This window comes from Mycetomoellerius zeteki, unplaced genomic scaffold (genome assembly GCF_001594055.1).
Source record: "Mycetomoellerius zeteki isolate Tzet28-1 unplaced genomic scaffold, Tzet1.0 scaffold496, whole genome shotgun sequence".
NCBI classification, from domain to species: domain Eukaryota; kingdom Metazoa; phylum Arthropoda; class Insecta; order Hymenoptera; family Formicidae; genus Mycetomoellerius; species Mycetomoellerius zeteki.
The window spans coordinates 165,916-178,553 of NW_017257496.1; the positions used below are offsets into that span (position 1 = coordinate 165,916).

The 12,638-nt window shown below is 34.1% G+C and overlaps 1 protein-coding gene across 1 annotated transcript in view; it reads left to right on the top strand.

The window, feature by feature from the left end:
- Positions 1-9,217: 9,217 nt before the first annotated feature.
- Positions 9,218-12,638, top strand: part of LOC108727466 (lachesin) — a 46,249-nt gene continuing 42,828 nt past the window's right edge. Inside the window, exon 1 of the mRNA XM_018455609.1 lies at positions 9,218-9,287. Coding sequence (XP_018311111.1) covers positions 9,218-9,287 — 70 coding nt within the window. The remainder of the gene's footprint in view (positions 9,288-12,638) is intronic.

The window sequence follows — 12,638 nt, forward strand, 5'->3', positions numbered from 1 at the left end:
GACTGTCAAATTGCTCGTTTTTACTCAATACTAAGAAAAATATATTAAAATGTTTTAAAATTCTATCTAAAAATTCATAAAAATAGGAATTTTCGATCTGAATCAGGGAATGGTTCGATCTTGATGAATGATCTTTCCAATGGCACCTTCGATTTTACGATCTAACCTTACTTACGCCTTATAGAGAGCAAAAACTGCAAATAGGTCCAATTTAGACCATTCTCCCCTATCCACCTAAATTTTTAAATATTTTTAATTATAGCAAAATTTTTTCTGTGTAAATATATAATACTAATTTAAAGTTCAAGATCTGAAAAACACAGAAGAAGTTAATATATCTGTATTATCTTTTTCTGGGAAAAAAAAAGAAGAATAACAAAATTATTAGATGTCCTATCGTACATTGAATGTCGTACAGACAATGAAAAAGAAGTAATCAGTAAACTCTCTTTGATTATCTTGGTTTTCTCGCCTAAGCGATTGTTGGCGTAATAGGTTCTCGATCCATTTATAAAATGTAGTCATATCTGTCCGGACTTGGCTCGAAGAGCTAATCTTCAGTTACGAGCGAGCGCGATTATCCGCGACGAGTTATCGCAGCCGCACTGCCGGTCGTTGCCGTTGAAGGAAACGCGGGGAAAGATAAAAATGGGCAGTCTTTCGCGAGGAATCTTCGCATTTCGTGCGTACCGCCAAGTACTCGAAACTGTTTCTCAGCGAGGAAAAGAGAGGCAGAGGTAGGCAGAAAACATTGAGACCCATAGTTGGCCGGCGAACCTGAAGATGCGCGAGGGGATTATACTCCTCTCATCTTTTATCAGCGTCTGTTGCTACGATACTAGCCCTTTTGCAATATCGCGGGCGATAGTCGTTGCTCTTTTTATCGAGGTGGAGTTGAAACGAGCCGCCTGCCCCGCTCTTGAAAGCAATAACTGATAATAGGAACGGAAAGAGGGCAGGGGTCCCTACCCATCGTGTTCGTTACCCGAATCTTCATTCATCTTTCTCCACGCTTCGTCTTGGAAGAAGAACACTTGGCGACGTCTTCGTGACCTGATGGGGATGCGAAAGATAACATTTAATCCTCTACCAAGATAGGGGGATAATGTCTATCCTATTGCATAGGATATAATACACTATCTAATATGAAGATTTTCTAAAATGTTAACAATAATATGTGCAAAAATATGTATACAGATTATCCCGGCTGAGGTAATGTTTTTCAAATTGATTTTTTACTGGTTTTTAGATGCTAATAGCGTCAAATTAAAGATCTAATTTAATTTGAAGGGAATATTATTATTTCAGTTTGATTGTGTTGGAAGACCGAAAGTAATAGGGAAGCAGTCATATATTCGGAATAAAAATTATTTAAATACATACAGATTATATTCTAACATTTAACTTTGATCATAACTGGCGTTTTTCTTATTTAATTAATTGATTTATTCATATAAATTATATTAATCGTTACTAGCAGACATCTTTTTAAGAAATGCTTCAGTAAATTTAAAATAATTATACAAATCAAACTTCAGGATGATAAACATTAAATAAGAAACTTTTTTTCTTTAATTACTCTATTTTCTCCATTTATTCTCTGATAAATTTTAATTACCATAACTATGCTAATGCAATCTGCATATATTTATCTAGAAAATTTATATTCTCTTAATGGAAAAGAATTTGTTAAAGAGACAACTTTCAAATTTTCATTAAACAAGAAAAGTATCCCGCACAAAAGGAGATTAATAGCGATTCTAAATAAAACAAAAGCTTTAAGTTTTTCCAGATTGATTCCCAGCGCACAAACAAGTTAATTAATTAAAGCTTTTGACGAAGCTGTGTTTGATCGCTGTTTATTCGCGGCCTGTCAAGTTGAATAAGAGTTCGTGGTATATATGACTATTTTCCTCTTTTTCTTTTTCTGCGAAAGAAACGAATTAAAAAACACTTGCTCCATTGCAATTCTCCGCGTTGCGTATTGAATCAGGAAGGGAGGGGAGGAGATGCGCAGAAAATAAGAGTTCTTCCCAGGCGGACTTCGTTAAAACGGATGCAGTCGGTCGGCGGGCTCCTTTCTTCATTAGAAAAAGAAACTTTCCGTCGGACGAGCGGCAACGAGAACGATTTCTTTACGACGGCGATGAAAGCGCTTACGGACAAATTGCGATCACAGAGCTTCCTCGTCAGTGCGACACGCCGGCGAAATGACGATCAAATTAGCCATCACTCTGATAACTTAATCCACACCGAAATGCGGCCAGAGCTTCATAAAACTGGAATTAATCCTTTGACAGATTATTTTATGTTCATTCTTCGAATTACATGTATAGATAGTATAGTACCTAAATTGTATAATACTCGAGCTCTTTTTCATTATACCTTTTGCTGCTATAATTTTGCAAACATTTATATATTTTCCACGACCTATAATTAAATCAATCTAAATAATCATCGAAATAAAAGCGGAACATTTCAGCTTCAAGAAGAAAATGAATTTTATGTAAATTGATCCATTTTATGCTTTCAATTTAAATTAAAATTTTCAACTACCTTTATTTTCGCGATAAAATGATACGTCACGTATTGGATGCTATTTTTTCCTTCCGTTTCTCAGTTTAATTTAATATACTGAAATTATGGAACGTCGGAAATCCCAAAAGGCCACCAAGTAAATAACTCCCAACATGTATACCTAAATACGCTTTAGTATATTTCAATGGTCATTTAGAGGTTACTAATACTAAACGCCTCACTCGAATTGAGGTTTTCCTGTAGTTGCCATCAGCAACCACACTAACCGCAAAAAATCGAGAGTGAAAAAGGAAGAACGCCGCTTTTACTTTCTCCATAAGGGAAAATACATCCTGAAACAGGGTCAAACGACGAGAAGTTAAATCGCTCGAATCTGATGCAGTGGTCTCGTATCCTATTTTGACTCCTCTAGAGACAATTGTATTTACGAGTGGACGCGTAAATGGACATTTCACGCGAAACAAAGCAAAACGGTACCGAACGCAAGACAACCCTCCGTAATGATGGAGCCGGTTTCCTTAAATTAACTTATTACGCCCGATGTGCGTAATATGATGACGACGACGTCAGCGCGTCGGAAATTACATTTCACATTCGACAAAAATGAAATTTCGAATGCAGATTAGTTTCTTGTGCAAAGTTCGTCGCCGCGCCGCCCGTCAACGCAGGAAAGCCGCAAGAGTTACAACCGCCATGTCCGCGTTGTAAAAACCATTTGCTCGTACACGCTTATGCCTTATATGACGTTGCATTACTTACGTAGATCGCATTAAGGAAACGCGATACGCACCAGTGATTTTTTTCTATCGCGATTCTTGTAGTCGGCACTTATCGGAAATAATTCAATTTCTGCATAACAAGATTTTCACGTGAGATAATTTTGCATTGTTGACATCAACTAGTCTTAGACGCAGTATAACTTGTTGAAAATATGATCAAACAGAGCCACAGAATTCATCACGTCAAGATGTTCTTTACTTCAAATTGCAACGGAGATGCATTCGGATTATGGACACATTTATCACATGACTGCAGTATGGTTTAATTTCCAGCTATGTGCATCTAAAAGTTTTGCCATTAGGAAGATTTGAATTTTATGCGTTTAAATGAACTCATTAGAAAGGAAACTTTGCGGAAACCGGAGAATTTTAGATTAAATTTAAAGTAGTTATATCATAAAATATTCATAGTATATAATAATCTTATGCAATTTCCTGTGGCTTCCATTTGTTTCTAAAATTAGTCGCAAACATAATTTAAATAAGTATTTGAAGTATAAGGATATAAATATGAATATAACAAAAATATTAGGAATATTCTAATTGCTACGACGTTGAAACGTTGCTTTAAATCCGCTCTACGCGCTAACGAACGTATGCGATGTATGATTAGAATATGTAATAATTTTTTAAATTGTACTATGTTAATCTCTTTTTTTCAACCGCATTCAATTATGAATGTGGTAATAATCGCGTGGCTTGAAAGTATCACGTACCGAAATGTTACAATGGCTTGGCTATAAATTACCGAACTCAGGTGTACACGACTTGGGCTTAGCTCCGCGCGTCTGACTAATCACGGACTGTAACCACTGCGAGGTTACTCTAATACTTCAGAGATCCCCAATAATTTGCGATAGGTCGAATGTATCGTCGCCGTTCATTACGCGATCTGTTATTCTCAATGTATTTATGAAATTCTCGTTATTTATTATTGTACATTAAACAATCTTCTTAGAAGCTTAACGATTCTATTCTTTAATAAATTTTTTAATTTTATATATTTTAATATTTTAATAAGGACATATAACTTTACAAACTGAAACAGACGGTTTATAGTTTCATCAATTATCTCTACTTTTTATTTCATGAAATTGATCATGAATTGTGATTTAAGGGATTTATGAAAGCAATGTATAAGAAGCGTTCGAAGATAAAAATATCGTTTCTGAGAATACACAACTTTTATTCGGGTCGTTTCTCACGTTTAGACTTTAAATAATAATGCAAGTATTTTACTGCCATGAAACCAACGGAGCTGAACGAAAATGGGCGAGTACAGAGCTGACAAAAGAGTTTCAACTGAAAATTTGCACAGAATGCACAAAGGCGCAACGTAAGACAAAGGGGCGCGCGTCTTCGTTCTTGGTTTCGAATTGTCGTCCTAAACCCGTGTAAAACAATACAGCTCGTCTACCATGACGCGCGACTCTCCATTCGTCGGAGAAGAATTGTCTTGTACACGTCTAATTACTCGATGGCATTGTTTACGCGGGGATCGTCGTTCGCCAGCCGCCTTTTCGTGCCGGTCTCTTGTTAGTCGAAATCCAAACTCGATATTACTACGGCCTGTGTATCGAGTAAACGATGGAATCCGCTTTGAATAAAGTCACGTCGCCCGTGGTATATGAGCATGGTGCAGCTCTTTGTTTCACGAACGAGCGTACTGTAATCGTGTTGTATAAAATAGGGTGAGTCGTGGTTGTTTCTATCGTCCGTAAGAATGACACCGACGATATATTCCAATTCAAGTTATTATTCTGTAAAAATGTTCAATGCAACTACTTTAACGCTTACATGCTTGTTACAATTTTTCTGAGAACGCTTTACATGACACAAATTTTACACACACTTAAGACATTTTAAAACAAGCTGGAAATTATGATTATTTGCGAAAGCACTGAGCATTTGCGTATTCATAACATGTTTGTGAGAATTGCAAATTTCACGCGAGAGAGAGAAAGAGAAAAAGTGAGAAATAAATAAAAGCGTTTATTGCTGCTCTAGAGCAAGCCTTCTAAGAACAAAAAAGTAAGCAAAAGAAAAAGAAGGTGAAATAAAAAAAATATATACAAAAAAAAGATACAATAATAAATAGAATTTATAGAAAAAATAGTAATACAAAAAATAAACTGTAATCATAAAAAGAAAGTGAAGAATAACGCGATGAATAACAGCAGATATAATAACAATAGGATTAAAAATTAGACAATAAGTAAGAAATAACGCTTGCAATGGTCGCAGTTGGATCTTAATGCTTTAAATAATTCCATATAAATTTACATACCACATTTGTACATCTCTTTGAATTGCGCGTCGAATTGGTTTTTTAGACTTAGAAACGCAATTGAGAATTATTATAGTAATATCACAAATTAAATTGACAAGCAATTTAATATAATTTAATGCTTAATTGGCATTGTTTTAAGGAAATCTTATAAAGAATTAGAATTAGAATTAAAATAGAAGAGAGAAACAAAGAAATAACGAGAGAGAAAGAGAGAGAGAAAGAGAGAAGAGGGAGGGAGGGAGGGAGGGAGCAAGAAAGACAGACAGCTATTTCACCAAGTTTGTATCACGTCGGTGTCAAGTTTTATCGTCTCGTCTTTTCGCTCATCACATTCGAAACTTGTTGGGCAAGGCCGCGCCACTATTGCTCATTGCACTCGAGCGGAAAAGCTTGCCGAGTCTCGAACTTGATTCCGCTTCTTGTCGCGCGGGCACGCGCCCACATGATGGATACAGTTCGCTCGTATTGCGTGCATCCGACCGGGGGGAACAATAAATGTACCTAACTTCCACCGTTTTCCGTCGTGAAGTTGTCGTGGGCAAACTTTCGCGCGACGATTCCTCTTTCGAGCGCAACAGCATGGATACTCAGCTTCACGTTAGAATCTTTGCCTCCCGGAGGGACAATCAACCGCCTGCGTATAATGTGCTTTAAGCCTTGCATTGGCAAGCAGAAGAGGGTGTATTAAATATTACAGGGATTTCAACGTACTGCTTACATCATTAGTCAAGAGCACAGATTATTTAAATTACGGAACGGAGCACAGATTATTTAAATTCCGTCAAGGTTATAATTACCAAGTAGGGGAGACCGGGGGTAGTAGACTCATTTTTCAGTTTCGAATTTTTACAGACGAAATTAAGAGATTTATCGAAAAAATGAATTCTACACCAGTTACTACATACATTTGATTATCTTATATTATCTTATATCTAATAATATTTTAATAATAAGGGGAAACTGATAACTAATATGGAAAAAAATACATTTTTCTAATTGCATTCCATCTGATTCAACTAGCCCTGGGACCGGGATAAGGTGATTAATGGTATGGGGTAATTTGACTAAGATTATTAAAATGAAGATTAATGTATTTTATGCTATATCTTTGGATACATATTAATAAAACTTTTATAAAAATATATTTTAAACACAAATATTCGCTTCGCAAGGCAGAACAATGCTTCTTTTTGCTAAATTCGTTCGTTTCGTGAAAAAATACGTCGAATGAGCCTAGTTTTATCAAGATTGGACGTGAGGGTGCTAAACTTATAACATTTACCACTGAGATAAATTTCTTTATAGGAATGAAATATTGAGTAAATACTATAAGAGTCGTCACTAAATGAGTCGTACAGCCCCATGCTGTGGTTAGCCTACTATCCCCATCCATTCATTTTTTAAAAACATTAACAGTATAACAAGATAACAAAGACAGATAAACAAAAAAAATCTGTTGGACTTTATTAAGTAAAAACTATACTTACTATCTAAATAGAAATGAAATATCTCAGACAGTCATATATGATTGTAAAACAAAAACTTTAAGAATAAAAGTATTTACTTAGATATACGATTTTTAAAAATTGTAGTGTAATTTCTATCATAAATGTGTTCGCAACGAGATGTTACAGCAGACTGAGTGGCAGTTGCTGCTGCGTGCAAGAATGCTCAGACACGTTTACGCGTGTCTCGTGTGTTTTGTTTTTAGCCTCGATTATTCTATTTACCCCTATAGTCTACTGATCCCGGTCTCTCCTAAATTTTTTTGAGACTAATACAATAACACAATAAATATTACATGTCGAAGTATTAAAAAAAACCGCCATAATTTTGTAGAGAAAAAAATTACATGAAAACTATTTAAATAATGCTCTACGAATGTATGTTATTTTATAAGTATATGCGTTTCTAGGTGAAAGATTTGATTGATATTGGCTCAGTACATTATTCATTTCGTCCTGAAAATGAAAGGAGATGGATGAGCATTATCGTCGTTATTATGTAACTGTTGGAAGGTCGATATGAGTGACACATCAATTTAATATTATGATTCGAAGTGTCTAACAAGTCAGGTAGCTGCGTTGCGCCTCGTAATGGAGTTATCAGTGTGCTGCTGCACAAGGGAAACTTGCCTGATTGGCGTTTAACGCTTGCAACGCGCCAACCAGGTCGCCAAAGGCGATGTTATTGCCATGATAAATTTTTATAAGCACATATACAATTTTTAGCCTCTTAACTTTTTGCTTTACCACAAGGTAATTCATTTCACCACTAATTCCACGCAATTGCATGCTACTAAAATTATTCTAAATTATTATATAAAGATTTTATTTCGTTTATTTACTGTAATAATATCAAGTGAAATTAATATAAATAAAAAAGAGCTTTTCTTTATTAATTTTTATTTATATTAATTTCACTTGATATTATTATAGTAAATAAACGAAATAAAATCTTTATATAATAATTTAAAATAATTTTAGTAGCATACAATTGCATGGAATTAATGGCGAAATGAATTACCTTTTTATATGCTATTGAACAGAATTTTTATACATCAATAAATTTCTATCACATATCTGTTAAAAGAAAAAATAATAGATTTTATATTATTGCTAAAGATTAATTTATTTTTTGTTGTGATGTACACCAGAAGATCTCTTATTTTATAATGGTTTTGTATATTTCTTTCTTGATCCTTGATGTATAATAATATCGCGTAAACAAACGGGCTACCATCATCCCCAATATAATCAGAGGAACAGCGCGGCGGCGGCGGATGCGCGTTTTGATCTGTACGCAAAGTCTAGAAGTCTAGATGAAAGGATAAGGAATATCCCCGTGGAATATCATCACAGACGCTGACACGACTTTAATGTTCCCGCTAGTAATATATTCTCCCACGTCTACTTTATTATTTTTATTTTCGCCCCAGCCGCGCGCAAACGTCCAAGTCAATAAAGTAAGGGACCTCTGATATATAATTCGAGGAGATTAATAGTCGGAATTTGTCGATTATTTATTTGCATATCAAATCGTTTTATCCGCAATTCTTAATACTATATACGATTTGAATAAAATTGATCGATGATAAACGATAGGTATTTCCGTATAAATACAATTGTGATTGTATTTATTATTCTATAACTTTTCGTTTTCCTTTGTAGTGCGTTTGATTTCCAGTCCATTGAATATAAAGATACGATAGATTCATTTAATAATATTCATCAATAATTTATACATAAACCATCAAAAGGATACGCGGGATAAATTGTATCTATAATTAACTGACATGACGTGTTTAATTACTCGCAATTCTCGTTAAATATCATTTTTGTCCATGCATTATGCAATGTATTCAGTATTTTATTAATTAATAATGTAATAATGCGAACAAACTGTGATATCTCTTATCAAAGCTGGCAATCCTATAAAACACAATTTAAAAAATAATTGTAAAAAATTATATTTAAAAAAAAAAGATGTCAATTAAAATACGTAAAAATGTGTAAAATTGAAGTCAAATATTATATTAAAAAGTTATTCGTTTAAGACATATATTACACATAATATTTTATGTTCCAGCTGGATCCATGATTGTGGCAAAATGGTGGATTGGCAAAAGGCACTTCTAATGATGTTATTGGCGCTCCTGATCTATCCAAATGATATTTTTGGTAAGCGTCAAATTTTCATCATGCCCTACTTGTAGATTATACTCAAATACAGATATAGCCAGAGAGAGAGAGAGAGAGAGAGAGAGAGAGAGAGAGAGAGAGAGAGATTTCGATCAATTTGTATCAGTTACAAGGTATCTCTCCTCAAGATAATAATAGACAGACAGCGTGGATCGAAGTAATTTCGGAAAAACAAGATTAATTTAGCGAAATCCCTTAACGGATTCCTGGTTGATCCCGGCGATATTAGGATCCCAATAAGAGCATGTAGATACCCATCGTGTCACGCGAACATGCGCGTTGCAGATTTCGAGCGCCGCCGAACCCGATGAATACGAGAACCATGAGATATATATCGCGCTATGTACGGGCAATTTTGCAACTAAGCCGCCCGACTGTGCACGACCACCTGTAAATACAATACCGGAACTAATCCGCTTTTGAAACGCACACTTGCACGGCACGACATACTGCGATATTGGCCTTACGACCTTCCACTTTAGTGAGATATTACTTTTTCTGAATGCCAATGCGTGCTCCAGTTAAAGCGAACCACTCGCAGTTCCGTTAAAACACGCATATTATCGCTCATTCCACTTTACTATCCGCCCGTATAAATAAAATAGTACATCTTTCATGCAATATTCATAATAAAAATATATACATGCGTAATATATTGTAATGCACCTAGATATAAATTTTTATGTATGAAATGAATCGATCTTTTTATATAGTGCAGATTTTTAAAGAGCTCTAATTACGATAATATTTAATATTAGAAGCTAAAAGGTTTCGTAGATTAAGCTAAATGATCTAAATAAGTTTTTAGTTCATTTCAAGTGGAATTTATATCAGAAACAGAAATAAAATGATTTTAATGGAAATGCATCAGAGCACAGGTTTTAATGCTTACATGTTCGATTATCGATAATAGTAGTTAATTAATAAACCGATAAATCGGTATTATTTCGAGTATAGTATTAATCGTTTATTAATTTCATTATACTCATAATTAGTTATTATACACAGAGGAAAAGATTTCTTTGGATTTAGTATTCCTATTTATTTGACTAAAATTTGTTTTATTGAAACAAAGTATGCTTGTACGAACTATTATTTGTTTGAATAAAAATTTTATTGTTTCATTCAATAGAGAAACCTCTATTGTTTGACAGAAATAACATTATTATTTGAAGTAATATCTTTCAATCAAATAATATATTATTCCTCCGTGCAGGAGGTGGCAGCATTATGATCTAGGGTTGCTTTATAGTTTGCTGCAAATGACGATGTTGATGTTCTTCTCCGGTCTTTCTCGACACTCTAAGCCTTGTTTTTCGATTGAATAATCCATATTCATCATATTCATCATATTCATTCAACATCAAGAATGTCATTTGCAGCAAACTATAAAGCACGGAGGAGGCAGCATCATGATCTGGGGTTGCTTTGATTGGTCAGGAATAGAAAATTTGGTAAAAATCGGTGGCATTATGACCGCAGATACCTACATCGATATTCTTCGTGAAAATCTGATAGATATCATTGCTTCGCATCGGATTGGAAGATAATTTCATCTTGTGCCAGCAAGATAATGATCCGAAGCATATGGGGTAAAGAGATATCAGACATTTATGAAATCCAACAGAATTAATTTCTTGATTGGACTCCACAATCACTCGACTTCAATTCCATAGAAAATCTATGGTCCATTTTGGATAAGAAGATTGATAAAACCGGAGTGACTAATAAAGAAAATTATTTCGCGGCGCTTCAAAGGATCTGGGAGAAGATGGATAAAAAACACATTCGAAACCTCGTAGAGAGTATGCCAAGACTACTTTAGACAGTAATCAAAGCGAAAGGAAGTCGTACTAAATATTAAAATGTATTTTTTTGCTTTTTTTCATTTTCTTTAAATTTTATTAATAAAAAATAAATGTGGTCTCTTTTTTGTCCTGGCATTAAATAAAACATTTCTCAAAAAAATTAAACATAAATTAATTTAAACAAGAAAAATCTGTTATAAACATTAAAATTTTGTTAATAATCAACTGTCTGAGCTAAATTATTTCAAGTTCTTTTCATTTTTTACAATTTTTTGAAATAAAAATTTATAATATTACAATGGTCTCTTTTTTGTCAGTCACTATATATTATATAATATATATGTATATACATGTTCGTATGTATATACATATGTAGGTATATATATATATATACGCACAGAAATAAAGATCTTATTAGAGAGAATATTTAAAATTTAGCTAGAGAGCTACAGATCTGAAAATAATTTTGTAAGACATTCAAATTAATCACCAAATTATCACAATTTTATCCAGCATTGCTCATCATGCTTGAATTTATTATGTAATTATTAACAAAATTACTTTCAGATATATCTAGTTAATTTTATATCTATAAGCTAAATTTTTAGATACTTCAGGAAAATCATTCTTTCCATACACAAATATATTTTTATATGAACAATATACATATATGCGGTCATAGACACTAATGGGTTTTAAATGACAAATGATTAAAAAGGGAAAAGTTCTAACAACTTGCAATAAGATAAAAAGACGAACGAAGAAAATAAAATTGTACAAAGTTAGCATGAATATTTAGTAGCTCTTGTCGATGCATAAAGTCAAATATAATTTATCTTTTGTCTCGAATAACTACATCTAGTAAAAAGCTAAATAGACCGTTCAAACGTACAAGCGGATGTCTGCGAGAGGAAATAAAAGATTACGATTTTAATAAAGACTGCAGATACCGTAAGAGACGAGCGACGACGGAAAGAGAAAAGAAGGGCAGTGCTGGGCGGACCGTGAAGAAAGATAGGTAGATATTATAGTTTGACGTAGACAAGAAATTTCGCAAACTATCAAGGTTTTATCGCTTCCTCCAGTCGCGTATTCGCATGATAATTTCTACCGAGGTGAAACGTCTTCATAACGGGTGAATGGCATTTGATTACTGACGTCACTCAATTTCAGCCGACCTCGCTTCGCGTTCTCAGCGAGTAAATAAGATTTCCTAGAGGAAAACTAGCGCGCGCCAGGATATTCTTTGCGGATCCATTTCTCGCAAACAGGCAAGCGCCGTGACACCTGCACCCGATATGCATAGCCTTAACTACTAGCATTCTTCCGTTCTATCGTAAATTGCCCAATTTGCATCGTGATCTCGACGAATTGTCGCGGGAATTTACTTTAATCCATCAGATTCCGTTTAACTCTTTTCAAGTTCTTCTATTAAAAATTCATGCTTTTATGCGATCCTTGCGCTTAATTTTACAAATACAAATTTTGTAAATTTTAGATCTATAATGAGTTAGAAAACTCT